We start from the raw sequence: 16025 nt of genomic DNA on the forward strand, positions 1-16025 counted from the left end.
TCTATGAGTTCTTGGATAGAAAAGTGCCACTCAAATGCTATTGTAGTCTGTATGTGAAACATCCTGATGTTGAGGTCACCTCTTACTCATTTTCAAACCCAGTAATGGCTACATGTAGTTTGCAGGAGGTTGTTGTGATTCACAGTTTGTTTGATAGAGTATGCCCGCGGTGACCTTGCATGCCTTGGTGTAGTCGTGCACATGTTGCTGTGGTTGTTGATGGGGAGTGCATTTTCCTCTGGTCTGGTTAAGGCACCTCTGGGTGATGAGACTGGACTGGAACTTTATGATTAACTCTGAGCAGAAGTATGATGTTCTAAGATGTGGACACTGAACTCTTTCAATATTTTTGCTGCATGTTTGTGGAAAGAAAAGCAAAGCGGTGGAGAACATAGTACATTATGTCATGATGATGCGCTGTGTTGAGTGATGATGGACAGGTGGTACATGTATTTAGAGATGTGTGTTTAGAAGAGATCTGCAAAACTAAAGCTGTGTTATAAAAGTACTTGATAAAGCACTGACTTGGTCAATGCAGTGCTGTGGTATCTAATCTATTGTATAAATAGGGAATATTATCTGAAGGACAACATGTGTTCATGCAGAATGCTGCAGCGTGAAGTGACAACGATTCACCTGGTGTCGTATGTAATAAAGGAAACCCTGTAGACGCTGTTGAAGCAGTTGTGGCGATTACCATGCTGTATGTTGAAATTCAGAGCTCCTGTACAGCTAGCCTGAACCATGAAAAGTGTATATAGATAAAAGACATCCCGTATATATGTGTCTGTATTTTTACTGGCTGTATTTAATGTTACATAAATGCAAAGTGCACCAACAGAAATGATGTGTTTGATGTGTGTTTATCAAATGACCGAAGACCGAATACAGGTTAAGACTCGCCAATGTTGTCTTTTGACTGTTGCCATAACACATACCATAGAAGTCTTGGAAATAACAAGTTGGCTGACTAGCCTAAGTATCTCTTCTCAGTAACCCAAAAGGCAATATGGCTCTCCTTTAACCAATGAAGGTTCACTCGCTCTCACTGTTGGTAGGGCCTTGGTGGCAGTATACAGCGGACAATGCTCACACATGCATTTTGATGTTTGTTAAAAACCACTTTCCCTTCCACCAATATTGTGGGCATGTCTAACTGGGTATACATGGGAATGATCTTCGTAACTTGCCAAAGGTCGGTAACTTTTCCCTGGGCACCTCCGGTTTCCTCCATCCATAAAACTTAATATGGCTGTAAAAATGAAAAATTTTAGAGTATAGCATTGAACAATGGTCAAATAGATAATTAATCTTGAGATTCTAAGTGAAATATCCTAACTTGTTGGCTGATTTTTATTTTCTGACCCTTGACATTCGGGTCAGTTGCGAAACCAGTTAACTCACAGGTTAAGCTCGGAAGTAATGTTTCCTTGCTGGCCAACAACACTGAAGGTTTCTTGCAGAAGTTGGTTATGGCCAAGAACATTGAAGGTTTCTGTTAGATGTTGATTATGGCCAACAACACTGAAGATTTCTGTCAGAAGTTGGTTATGGCCAAGAACATTGAAGGTTTCTGTTAGATGTTGGTTATGGTCAAGAACACCGAAGGTTTCTATCAGAAGTTGGTTACCGTTCAGCTTTAACCAATGAAGTTCTTTCCACAAAAATGTTGTTTCAGCTGAAGCTTAAACGTGGCTCTACCATAAGTGCACCCTAAACCTTTTTAAGTTCATGACTCTGGGTCTGCCAAGTTTTCTCCACCCATAAATACTTAAGGGTGTTACTTGAATAAGATTATCAGTGAGCAATGTACAATGATGCACATGTATATATACATGAGTATTGTGTAAATCACCAATCAAATAAATGAATGCAAATCTGAATAAGTGTTGAAGGTACCATGTGGAAAATTTCATCGTTTATCTCTTTCTTTTTAGAATGTCGTAATGTCTTTGGCAGTGCCTGTCATTCATGTTTAAAAAAAAAATGTACCAATTTTTGGGCCGTTCTGTTGCTAATGGTCAAATGAATGAACCAGGGTCGGTTTGACATGTTAACATTCCAAAATTCGAGATGAACAAACCATGGCTTTTTAATCAGATTAAGAGACTGTCCACATTTGCATGGTTTATTCTTAAAATAATAGTAACAAAATAAGAGACAAATCTCTCACAAACTGTTCGGACTGGCCCTTATGTAGAGTGTCCGCTTCAGGGGCTGTAGATCCAGGCTCAATCCTGGGTCAGGTCACACTTAAGACCTTAAAAGAGGAAGTTGTGGTTTCTTTGCTTGGTGTTCAGCATTAAGGGACAGTGCCACAACTGGTTGACCCGTATCAGTATAATGGATCGGGCGGGCCCGCTTACTTGTCTTCGGTAAGGCGTCAGTGAATCTGCTCTTTGTTAAGTGTGACGTCAAACCCTAAGCACTCACTCACTCACTCACTCACTCACTCTCTCACTCACAATCTCTTCAGGTCACCTTTAAATACTGTAATTCTTGTAATTAATAGGAGAGATATGAGTAATGATGAAAGCAAAAAATTACATTTCTCTCAGTTTTTTTTCTTCAGAAAAGTAAAGTTATGTTTGGACTATAACCATGTGGGAAAGAAGAAATCATGTATTCCTGTTACAAGTTCATGTGTATTGGTTGAAAAGAGCAGGTCAGATGTCCCAAAAATTAGAAAAATTACAGCAAGTCTGAACTGTGCTGTGGTCTCTCTGGTTATCTTTCCAAGCAAGCTGGTTATCTTTGCAGGCAGGCTTTGAGTAAGCTGTTGATACTTCATGTCTCAGTATCTGGCATGGAACTGTTATCATCTGTAGGGTTGGTTACTGTCATATTCTGCATGGTTACTGTTATCATCTGTAGGGTTACTTTTATCATCTGCATGGTTAGCATTGTCATGTGCATGGTTAGTGTTATCATCTTACATGGTTACTGTTATCACCTACATGGTTACTGTTATCATCTTACATGGTTACTGTTATCATCTACATGGTTACTGTTATCATCTGCATGGTTAGTGTTTATCATCTGCATGATTACTGTTATCATCTTACATGCTTACTGTTATCATCTTACATGGTTACTGTTATCTTCTCCATGGTTACTGTTATCATCTGCATGGTTACTATTATTATGTTACATGGTTATTGTTATCATCTTACATAGTTACTGTTATCTACATGGGTACTGTTATCATCTACATGGTTACTGTTATCATCTGCATGGTTACTGTTATTACCTACATGGTTACTGTTATCATCTACATGGTCACTGTTATCATCTACATGGTTACTGTTATCACTTACATGGTTACTGTTATCATCTGAATGTTATCTGTTATCATCTTACATAGTTACTGTTATGTACATGGGTACTGTTATCATCTACATGGTCACTGTTATCATCTGCATGGTTACTGTTATTACCTACATGGTTACTGTTATCATCTACATGGTCACTGTTATCATCTACATGGTTACTGTTATCACTTACATGGTTACTGTTATCAACTGAATGGTTACTGTATAAATGTAAAATAATCTCGCTAGAATTAATTATACTGACACTAGGCCAGTGACAATCTTCAGACATTAGATGAGCAAAGACCTCTTAGTAATGAGCAACGAAGTCAATATCTACAAGAATGAAGAATTTAATCAACAGTATTGGTAGATGTTCTGTTAACATTTGCATAATTTTTCATTTCATCTCATAAACACAATTAGATCTGGGAGGAAACTCTTGTTACCTTGTATTCACTTTTTTCTTCCCACATCTATCTGGAATTCCCTAAAAAGTAAAGCTTTTTACAGGTACCTTCTCCAAAAATCAAGGTTAGAATTAAAAATGCGAATTTCAATATCATATTTCTATATGAATTAACTGACCATTTTTTCAAGAAGAAGTGTATGTACAAAAGTTGGATCTTTTGACAATTGCAACTGCTTTGCACTCTACATAGTTTTCAATCTAGACATTTCTTTTCTAATTTGTGCAATGTCAGCAGGATAGACTTGACAACAACCACCAATCCAGGTAGCGCCTAGAGACAGCCAATCAGGGACGAATGTTTGAACTTCTGCGCATTTCTCCTTCCCATACCATCTGTAACAGAAATGATACTCCATCACTACTGATGCTATCACTACACAACTACTGATGCTGTCACTAGACAACCACTGATGCTGTCACTACACAACCACTGATTATCACTACACAACCACTGATGCTATCACTACACAGCTAGTGATGCTGTCACTACACAACCACTGATGCTGTCACTAGACAACCACTGATGCTGTCACTACACAACCATTATTATCACTACACAACCACTGATGCTATCACTACACAGCTAGTGATGCTGTCACTACACAACCACTGATGCTGTCACTACACAACCATTATTATCACTACACAACCATTATTATCACTACACAACTACTGATGCTCTCACTACACAGCTAGTGATGCTCTCACTACACAACCACTGATGCTGTCACTACACAACTACTGATGCTCTCACTACACAACCACTGATGCTGTCACTACACAACCACTGATGCTATCACTACACAACCACTGATGCTGTCACTAGACAACCACTGATGCTGTCACTACACAACCACTGATTATCACTACACAACTACTGATGCTATCACTACACAACCACTGATGCTGTCACTACACAACTACTGATGCTATCACTACACAACCACTGATGCTGTCACTACACAACCATTATTATCACTACACAACCATTATTATCACTACACAACTACTGATGCTCTCACTACACAGCTAGTGATGCTGTCACTACACAACCACTGATGCTGTCACTACATAACCAATGATGCTATCACTACACAACCACTGATGCTGTCACTACACAACCACTGATGCTGTCACTACACAACCACTGATGCTGTCACTACACAACCACTGATTATCACTACACAACTACTGATGCTCTCACTACACAACTACTGATGCTCTCACTACACAACCACTGATGCTGTCACTACACAACCACTGATGCTATCACTACACAACCACTGATGCTGTCACTACACAACTACTGATGCTGTCACTAGACAACCACTGATGCTGTCACTACACAACTACTGATGCTGTCACTACACAACCACTGATGCTGTCACTACACAACCACTGATGCTATCACTACACAACCACTGATTATCACTACACAACCACTGATTATCACTACACAACTACTGATGCTCTCACTACACAACTACTGATGCTATCACTACACAACCACTGATGCTGTCACTACACAACTACTGATGCTGTCACTAGACAACCACTGATGCTGTCACTACACAACTACTGATGCTGTCACTACACAACCACTGATGCTGTCACTACACAACCACTGATGCTATCACTACACAACCACTGATTATCACTACACAACTACTGATGCTGTCACTACACAACCACTGATGCTGTCACTACACAACTACTGATGCTGTCACTACACAACCACTGATGCTGTCACTACACAACTACTGATGCTATCACTACACAACTACTGATGCTGTCACTACACAACCACTGATGCTATCACTACACAACCACTGATTATCACTACACAACTACTGATGCTATCACTACACAACCACTGATGCTGTCACTACACAACTACTGATGCTATCACTACACAACCACTGATGCTGTCACTACACAACCACTGATGCTATCACTACACAACCACTGATTATCACTACACAACCACTGATGCTATCACTACACAACCACTGATTAATACTACACAACTACTGATGCTATCACTACACAACTTGACCACTCATCTATAACAGAAACGTCACTACAGGTAGCACTAAATGCCTGGATAAATGCCATTAAAGGCCCTCACCTCAATGAATAACACTGAAAGGTCCTTGCCTTAACCAATGCCATTAAAAGACTATTGCTTTGACAAATGCCACTGAATGGCCATCACCTCGATCAGTGTTACTCAAACATCCTTTCCTAAATCAATACCACTAAGAGGCCCTCATCTCAATCAACGGCCGCTGAATGGCCATCACCTTGATTAGTGTTACTCAAAGGTCCTTTACGAAATCAATGCCACTGAATGGTTAACACCTTGATCAGTGTTACTTAAAGGTCCTTTCCTAAATCAATGCCACTAAGAGGCCCTCATCTCAATCAATGCCACTGAATGGCCAACACCTCGATCAGTGTTACTCAAAGGTTCTTTCCTAAATCAATGCCACTGAATGGCCATCACCTTGATCAGTGTTACTCAAAGGCCCTTTCCTAAATCAATGCCACTGAATGGCCAACACCTCGATCAATGTTACTTAAAGGCACTTTCCTAAATCAATGCCATCAAGAGGCCCTCATCTCAATCAATGCCGCTGAATGGCCATCACCTCAATCAATGTTACGTAAAGGCCCTTTCCTAAATCAATGCCACTAAGAGGTCATCATCTCAATCAATGCCAATGAAAGGCTTTTTCCTTGTCCAATGCTACTGAATGCTACAATGCACACGTGAAAATTTCAGAAGGAAAAAAAAGTGGATATCAATCAATTACCCTTTGCCTGCCTCATACTGTTCTCCGCTGTTAGGTTTGGCTATAACAGCCTTTTTGATTGGCTGGTGCTGGATGCTTCTCAGTAGTGAGGTCACATGACCTGGAGCTGTACAATTCATGCCCACCCCGATGAAACACTCCGACTGGATGGCTGGTAAGATAGCATTTGCAAAGGTTTCCCCATGACATGTGTGACATCCATCCTGTAGAAAAGTGGAAGGATTAAATAAACATAAAATATTAGAAATTCATATTTGTGAGGGTTTCACTCTGTGACATGTGTATAAGTTCATGGCAAACAAAATCCAGGGAGATGAGATAGCTGATCAGAAGTTATACATGTGGCTGTTGTGTTAACTGGAGCACACCCACCTCTGTCACAAATATGCACGGTGCCTGTCCAGATACAAGGCTTAGTGACAGCAGCACACCCACCTCTGTCACAAATGTGCACTGTGCCTGTTCAGGTACAGGGCTTGATGACATGGGCACACCCACCTCTGTCACAAATATGCACTGTGCCTGTCCAGATACAAGGTATGATGACAGCAGCACACCCACCTCTGTCACAATTGTGCACTGTGTCTGCCCAGATACAAGGTATGATGACAGGAGCACATCCACCTCTGTCACAAATGTACACTGTGCCTATCCAGATGCAAGGTATGATGACAGGAGCACACCCACCTCTGTCACAAATGTGCACTGTGCCTGTTCAGATACAAGGTATGATGATAGGAGCACACCCACCTCTGTCACAAATGTGCACTGTGTCTGTCCAGATACAAGGTATGATGACAGGAGCACACCCACATCTGTCACAAATGTGCACTGTATCTGTCCAGATACAAGGTATGATGACAGGAGCACACCCACCTCTGTCACAAATGTGCACTGTGTGTGTTCAGATATAAGGTATGATGACAGGAGCACACCCACCTCTGTCACAAATGTACACTGTGTCTGTCCAGATACAAGTTATGATGACAGGAGCACACCCACCTCTGTCACAAATGTGCACTGTGTCTGTCCAGACACAAGGTATGATGACAGGAGCACACCCACCTCTGTCACAAATGTGCACTGTGTGTGTTCAGGTACAAGGTATGATGACAGGAGCACACCCACCTCTGTCACAAATATGTACTGTGACTGTGCCTGTCCAGATACAAGGCTTGGTGACAGCAGCACACCCACCTCTGTCACAAATGTGCACTGTGTCTGTCCAGATACAAGGTATGATGACAGGAGCACACCCACATCTGTCACAAATGTGCACTGTATCTGTCCAGATACAAGGTATGATGACAGCAGCACACCCACCTCTGTCACAAATGTGCACTGTGCCTGTTCAGATACAAGGTATGATGACAGGAGCACACCCACCTCTGTCACAATTGTGCACTGTGTCTGTCCAGATACAAGGTATGATGACAGGAGCACACCCACCTCTCTCACAAATGTGCACTGTGTCTGTCCAGATACAAGGTATGATGACAGGAGCACACCCACCTCTCTCACAAATGTGCACTGTGTGTGTTCAGATGCAATCCTTGATGACAGGAGCACACCCACCTCTGTCACAACTGTGCACTGTGTCAGTCCAGATATAAGGTATGATGACAGGAGCACACCCACATCTGTCACAAATGTGCACTGTGTCTGTCCAGACACAAGGTATGATGACAGGAGCACACCCACCTCTGTCACAAATGTACACTGTGTCTGTCCAGATACAAGGTATGATGACAGCAGCACACCCACCTCTGTCCCAATTGTGCACTGTGTCTGTCCAGATACAAGGTATGATGACAGGAGCACACCCACTTCTGTCACAATTGTGCACTATGTTTGCCCAGATACAAGGCTTGGTGACAGCAGCACGCCCACCTCTGTCACAAATGTACACTGTGTCTGTCCAGATACAAGGTATGATGACAGGAGCACACCCACCTCTGTCACAAATGTGCACTGTGTGTGTTCAGATATAAGGTATGATGACAGGAGCACACCCACCTCTGTCATAAATGTGCACTGTGTCTGTCCAGATACAAGTTATGATGACAGGAGCACACCCACCTCTGTCACAAATGTGCACTGTGTCTGTCCAGACACAAGGTATGATGACAGGAGCACACCCACCTCTGTCACAAATGTGCACTGTGTCTGTCCAGATACAAGGTATGATGACAGCAGCACACCCACCTCTGTCCCAATTGTGCACTGTGTCTGTCCAGATACAAGGTATGATGACAGGAGCACACCCACTTCTGTCACAATTGTGCACTATGTTTGCCCAGATACAAGGCTTGGTGACAGCAGCACGCCCACCTCTGTCACAAATGTACACTGTGTCTGTCCAGATACAAGGTATGATGACAGGAGCACACCCACCTCTGTCACAAATGTGCACTGTGTGTGTTCAGATATAAGGTATGATGACAGGAGCACACCCACCTCTGTCATAAATGTGCACTGTGTCTGTCCAGATACAGGGTATAATGACAGGAGGACATCCACCTCTGTCACAATTGTGCTCTGTGTCTGTCCAGATACAAGGTATGATGACAGGAGCACACCCACCTCTGTCACAATTGTGCTCTGTGTCTGTCCAGATACAAGGTATGATGACAGGAGCACACCCACCTCTGTCACAAATGTACACTGTGTCTGTCCAGATACAAGGTATGATGACAGCAGCACACCCACCTGTGTCACCATTGTGCACTGTGTCTGTCCAGATACAAGGTATGATGACAGGAACACACCTACCTCTGTCACAAATGTGCACTGTGTCTGTCCAGATACAAGGTATGATGACAGGAGCACACCCATCTCTGTCACAAATGTGCACTGTGTCTGTCCAGATACAAGGTATTGTGACAGGAGCACACCCACCTCTGTCACAATTGTACACTGTGTCTGTCCAGATACAAGGTATGATGACAGGAGCACACCCACCTCTGTCACAAATGTACACTGTGCCTGTCCAGATACAAGGTATGATGACAGGAGCACACCCACCTCTGTCACAAATGTACACTGTGTGTGTTCAGATACAAGGTATGATGACAGCAGCACACCCACCTCTGTCACAAATATGCACTGTGCCTGTCCAGATACAAGGTATGATGACAGGAGCACACCCACCTCTGTCACAATTGTGCACTGTGTCTGTCCAGATACAAGGTATGATGACAGGAGCACACCCACCTCTGTCACAAATGTACACTGTGTCTGTCCAGATACAAGGTATGATGACAGGAGCACACCCGCCTTTGTCACAAATGTACACTGTGTCTGTCCAGATACAAGGTATGATGACAGGAGCACACCCACCTCTGTCACAAATGTACACTGTGCCTATCCAGATACAAGGTATGATGACAGGAGCACACCCACCTCTGTCACAAATGTGCACTGTGCCTGTCCAGATACAAGGTATGATGACAGGAGCACACCCACCTCTGTCACAATTGTGCACTGTGTCTGTCCAGATACAAGGTATGATGACAGGAGCACACCCACCTCTGTCACAAATGTACACTGTGTCTGTCCAGATACAAGGTATGATGACAGGAGCACACCCGCCTTTGTCACAAATGTACACTGTGTGTGTTCAGATACAAGGTATGATGACAGGAGCACACCCACCTCTGTCACAAATGTACACTGTGCCTGTTCGGATACAAGGTATGATGACAGCAGCACGCCCACCTCTGTCACAAATGTACACTGTCTGTCCAGATACAAGGTATGATGACAGGAGCACACCCACCTCTGTCACAATTGTGCACTGTCTGTCATGATACAAGGCTTGATGTGTGCTCCTCTATTTAAGCTTTACTATTTTAATCTGGTCTGCCATAAATTGAGCAACAAAAGCATTCTTTCGTTAAACTGGTGAGAATTTCTGGGCTGTTTTTAGTGCTTGTGCCATCGACTGTTGTCCTGAACAGACATGGTGTACAATGTACTATTCATATTGTAGACGATGATGATAATGTGCATATATAAACTCATCACATGACGATAATGTGAGTAAATGAGTTAGTGAGTAAGTGCTTGGGCTTTAATGTCTTACTTAACAAGACATATGACGACGAAGGAATCCTTAGAGTGCATGTAATGTGCCTCCTTGTTGCAGGGCGGATTTCCACCGCTCTTTTATCTAGTGCTGCTTCACTGAGATGAATTACCGAAGGCAAGTAAGCTGCCCTGCCCGAGCCATTATACTGATACGAGTCAACCAGTGGTTGCACTATCCCCTTCAAGCTGAGCGCCAAGCGAGGAAGTTACAACTTCCTCTTTTAAAGTCTTAGGTGTGACTCGACCCAGGATTGATCCTGGATCTACCGCTCCCGAAGCCATCTCATGATGATAATGTGCATATGTAAACCCATCACATCATGGTAATGTACACCTGTAAACTCATCACATGATGATAACATACAGCTATAAACTCATCAGATGATGAAAGGTACATATAGAAACTCATGACATGATGATAATGTACATATATAAACTCATGACATGATGATAATGTACATATAGAAACTCATGACATGATGATAATGTACATATATAAACTCAAGACATGATGATAATGTACATATAGAAACTCATGACATGATAATGTATATATATAAACTCATGACATGATGATAATGTACATATAGAAACTCATGACATGATGATAATGTACATATAGAAACTCATGACATGATGATAATGTACATATAGAAACTCATGACATGATGATAACGTGCATATATAAACCCATCACATGATGATGATGTATATATATATAAACTCTTACAAGAAGACATCAGGCAAGCTTCGGTGTTACACAATACTTTACCTTACAAGAATAAGTCAGATAAGCCTTGGTGTTTGGGAATTCAGTTTGAAGCAATCCTATGACAGCTTCAGCCTCTTTCTGAGCAGGAATAGTCTCCACACCCAAAATGTCCACTCCAGACTCGACTAGAGCTTGTATACGAGGAAGATGCCAATCCTGCAGTTCCTGTATAACAAACAAAACTCATAAATAAATCTTCTGACATCACACAGGTTCACAGGTAGCTATTTAAATGTATTCATTTATTTGATTGTTGCTCAACACCTTAATCAAGAATCTTTCACTACTACCATGGTGATCAGGTAGGTGTTGTAAACCAGAGTGCCAGGAGAAAACAACTGACCATCAGCAGGTATCTGAAGAACATCCTACATTTCTTATTTATGTATTCGTTTGGTGTTTTACGCTGTGTTCAAGAATATTTCACTTATACGGCGATTGTGGAAGGAAACCGGGCAGAGCCGGGGGAAACCCATAATCATTCACAGGTTTCTGGCAGACTTTCACACTTTTGCCAGGATGGGCTAGACTTGAACTCACAGCGACTGTACTGGTGAGGGGCTCCTGGGTAATTACGCTGCGCTAGCACGCGAACCAGCTGAGCTGCAGACGCCACCATCCTACATGAAAGCTGCGGCAAAAACAGCAAGAACTTGATTTGAACATGTGACCTTACTGGTCAAGGGTGTGACAGTCCCAGGCAGCTTTAACCATCTGAGCCAGCAAACATTATCTCACCAAACAGAATTATGCCAACTGATACAGAGTTATATTCCTGGCATCACAAACCAACTGAGAAAGTTCTGCATCTATGAACATGTGTGTATGTGTGTTTGAATGCTGGGGATTTTTATGTCATACTTAACAATTATGAACTAATTGTGATGCCGGCGGAGGCAACGGTGGTGGTGGAGGCCAGTTTGGCTTTTGGCCAGTCATAGGGTTGCAGTGGCCACCCATAGTGCACAGATAACCAATCATTGGTATAGTGATTTGCATATCAAAGACTAAGGAAGTCTTTTATCTCATACCTCAGAATTTTTGCTCAGCTATTCACAGGGTTCCAATTGCCTTCCATAGTACATGGATTGCCAAATGCAGTTTGTGATTTGCATATCAAAGACCTCTGTGGTAAAGTTGTGCACTAAGTCCCCCACAGTGTGTTTTAGCACCACAATGATTTACAACTCCACAACATATGAAGTCACTGCTCAGCCATCCTTATGAATGCAATAAAAAGTCATAATTGTGACAATATAATAATTTCGGTCTTTCTTGTTGATTTAACGGCAAGATTTTAGCACTATATAATTAGAGGAGGATATCTGTGTACGGCAGTATCAATCATTATACTTCGTTTTGGTTTTGAGGTCAATATTTGAATGCATCACATGACCTGAGCATTATGCAGTTTCACTGGCTGCCTCAATCAGGCAAGTCGCAGGTATTTTCTGAATGCACGTGGAAAGGTCAGCCAGAAGCCTGCGGATGGTCGTGGGTTTCCCCTAGGCTCTGCCCGGTTTCCTCTCACTATAATGCTGGCCGCTGTCGTATAAGTGAAATATTCTTGAAATAAATAAATAAATACCGGTAATAAAAAAGAACAAATCAAATAAATAAATAAATATTTTCTGAATGAAATGTTCTGCCCCCAGCAAACCCACGCCACATGTTTCTACACACATATTCCTACACAACAGATGTATATATACTTACCTGCACAGTGAGATATTCAACGTATTTTCCCGTGTATTCCGAGCCATCATGACAACAAGCACCATACGGACCAACGGAGCCGGCCACTAGAACTTTAGGGGTCTGGATTCCTGTAAACAGTCATACAATGTCAAACAATCATTTCTGGTAGCTTTGTTAGGGAACAGAACAAAAATAAAGGCTATGATACTAATAATAATCAGCACAAAACTAGGAACCGGCACAACTGCCCTCAAGTCTCAGAATGGAACAGAACCCACGATATCCTATCTCCAGTCACAGCCAATCAGTGTTCAAATGCCATTAGGTATGTATGCACACTTTGTCTCCCAAAGCTAAATATGTTTACAAGAATGAAGTAGAGAATTTACTTTTTTTTGTTACTTATCATTACTATATGTAGTCGCTGGGAAACTAGCTTATGGGGGCATTGACGCAACATAATTTTTATCGTAGACTTAATATGCCTGAAAAATTTGAACACAGAAAGAAAACAAGCTCTGGAGGGCACATTTGAGATTTTAGGGAGCACTTGCAAGGGTGCTTGTTTTGCTATCATTTCAAACAGCTCCAAACTGAAATTTGAAAGGCTGATAGCGAATGTCAGTCAACTAAAAAAAATAATTGAAACCTTTCAATACAGTAATAAAAATGAGCTGATTACTATATAACAGATGCCTAGCCAACTTGTCATACAGGTCTGTCAGCAACCTGCAGATGGTTGTGGGTTTCATCCCGGCTCTGCCCGGTTTCCTCTCACTATAATGCTGGCCGCCGTCATATAAGTGAAATATTCTTGAGTATGGCGTAAAATACCAATCAAATAAATAAATAAATAAATTTGTCATACACACAAATAGTGACATATAATAATGTATATAGCAAATCTGCATGATGAAAAATACTGCGTACCGTTACACAGAAAAATATTATGAACACTACAACATTAAGATATCAGTGTCATTAAAGAGAAATATGTCCTAAAATATTTTTTTCTTTTACTATGTTTAAATACTTTAAGTGAAGGGCATTTACCAGGATCTTGTGATAAAACATCTGAACAGGCCTTTCGAGCTAGAGATGTGCTTCTTTTTATCAGGTCAATCGCTTCATTTTCTGTTATTCTGAGATGCTCCCTAAATCCTGGCACACTTGCTTGATAACTGGCAGTCAGAATGACACTGGCGCCTGCCTGCAAAAAACTGGTGTAACAAATGTATCTCTTGATATTTATTTGGTTTATATGTTTCATGTCGCACTTAAGAACTTAATATTGCAAGGCATGCAGCCAAACTCGTGTTTCATTTGTGGTGAAAAAAAAACAAGGCATTTAATCCCTGCTATGCAGAAACAACTTTACAACTTGGAGTGGAGCAGCTTAGACTTTTGTCAGACTATTATATACGTTCCGGTAATTGACATTTTTCAGGCAATAATTTCATTCTTTTTCTTTTTTTTTTTTTTAATGATTTGAAGATCTTTTCAACTTGCCTGACAAAATGCAATATCATTCAGATGGCTTTAAGTATTGCATAAAACAAAGACAAGGAATTGCATGCACCAGTTGGACTTAAAATAGAAAACAGAAAAAAATATTTAAAATGTTCTACTATACAACAACCTCATGTTGCCTTGAATAAGACCCAAACTTTCCAATCTTCTTGTCAAATTAAAAACATTTAATCACATAAAGTATTTAATATTTAGCATTCACCCTGACATATGATTTCTTATTAACTGCAACTATATAGGCCTACATTAAATGAAAAAGAATTTGAAATTTTCAGCAGCATCAGTGAGAACTCACACCTTAATCATAATGACTGAAAAATTTGATTCTAATACTCCCTGTAGATGTTAGTCAGTTAGGACTAACTAGACTGAGAGCGTATCTGCCCACAAGCACCATGGTGCGAAATCACGGTGTCTCATAGCCTTACCTCTTATGAGCTGATATGATGTAGTCAGGGTCCGTGTGTAAAAGTCGTGCCGTCCATAAAGGGTCAGCCTGAAATATGTTGTGCAAAAAGGATTAAAATTATATTCGAACCCATGAGACATTCAGTCGTTCACCTCTATGACACTTCATTTTCTTTCTCGTCACAACTTTATTATTGAAACCTAGGTGTGGTAGGCAGTACAATTTTTCACAATCATTTTTGTGCTATTTGGGATGAATTCATCTCTTGCAACAATTTCTGGCAGAAATGAAATGAAATAAAAAGTCATTGTGAGGTATTAAGAGTGATATTTGTTTAATAAGCCAAATAAGTTTATTTAATTTCTATACTACAGGAAATTAACATTGCTTCTTTTTATTATATCTTTTCCTGTTTTTAATTACACAGCTTACTTTTGACAAAATTCACTCTTTGAAATATGTATTAATATCACGTTATTTACGAAAAACAAAAAGAAAAATGCAACCGCTGATGAAGCCTCCGAGGGGATTCGAACCCATGACCTCCAGTTTACTAGACTGGCGCTCTAACCAACTGAGCTACGGAGGCTTCCATGCTGCACTTCATTTTTAAGCGGAGATATACTTTGTATACCGCTAAGCGCGCTGCGCTCGACTGATTCTGCGTAAACTGTTTTTCTTTGTGTGGTGATTTTGTGACTCTTACATCAATTTTGATGTTCCCAATTCGCTCCACAGTGTAAGCGAGCCCACCATCAAGTACTCTAGGCGTCGTATCCATGTCCTCCACACACAACATCTGGCTACTATTGATAAATTTCACTGAAACTCACATCTTCCACTCCGATCGAAAATGAAAACTACACAGCGGGGTTCAAGAAGGTTGTGTACACTTTAACGACTGTGATCCATTTATCTGAATCTTTTA

At 41.1% G+C, this 16025-nt stretch overlaps 1 protein-coding gene and 1 non-coding gene across 2 annotated transcripts; both read right to left on the reverse strand.

Moving 5' to 3' along the window:
- Positions 1-3740: 3740 nt before the first annotated feature.
- On the reverse strand, positions 3741-15939 carry LOC135479659 (homocysteine S-methyltransferase-like). The gene is made up of 7 exons (XM_064759555.1): positions 15804-15939; positions 15117-15184; positions 14208-14378; positions 13177-13276; positions 11461-11625; positions 6600-6802; positions 3741-4116 (listed from the first exon to the last, which is right to left on the reverse strand). The coding sequence occupies exons 1-7, from the start codon at positions 15894-15896 to the stop codon at positions 3966-3968; spliced, it is 951 nt and encodes a 316-aa protein (XP_064615625.1). The 5' UTR covers positions 15897-15939; the 3' UTR covers positions 3741-3965.
- Positions 15613-15686, reverse strand: Trnat-agu (transfer RNA threonine (anticodon AGU)). The gene has a single exon. It is a non-coding gene; the product is annotated as a tRNA-Thr (tRNA).
- Positions 15940-16025: the final 86 nt, after the last annotated feature.

Source organism: Liolophura sinensis, chromosome 12 (genome assembly GCF_032854445.1).
Source record: "Liolophura sinensis isolate JHLJ2023 chromosome 12, CUHK_Ljap_v2, whole genome shotgun sequence".
Taxonomy (NCBI): domain Eukaryota; kingdom Metazoa; phylum Mollusca; class Polyplacophora; order Chitonida; family Chitonidae; genus Liolophura; species Liolophura sinensis.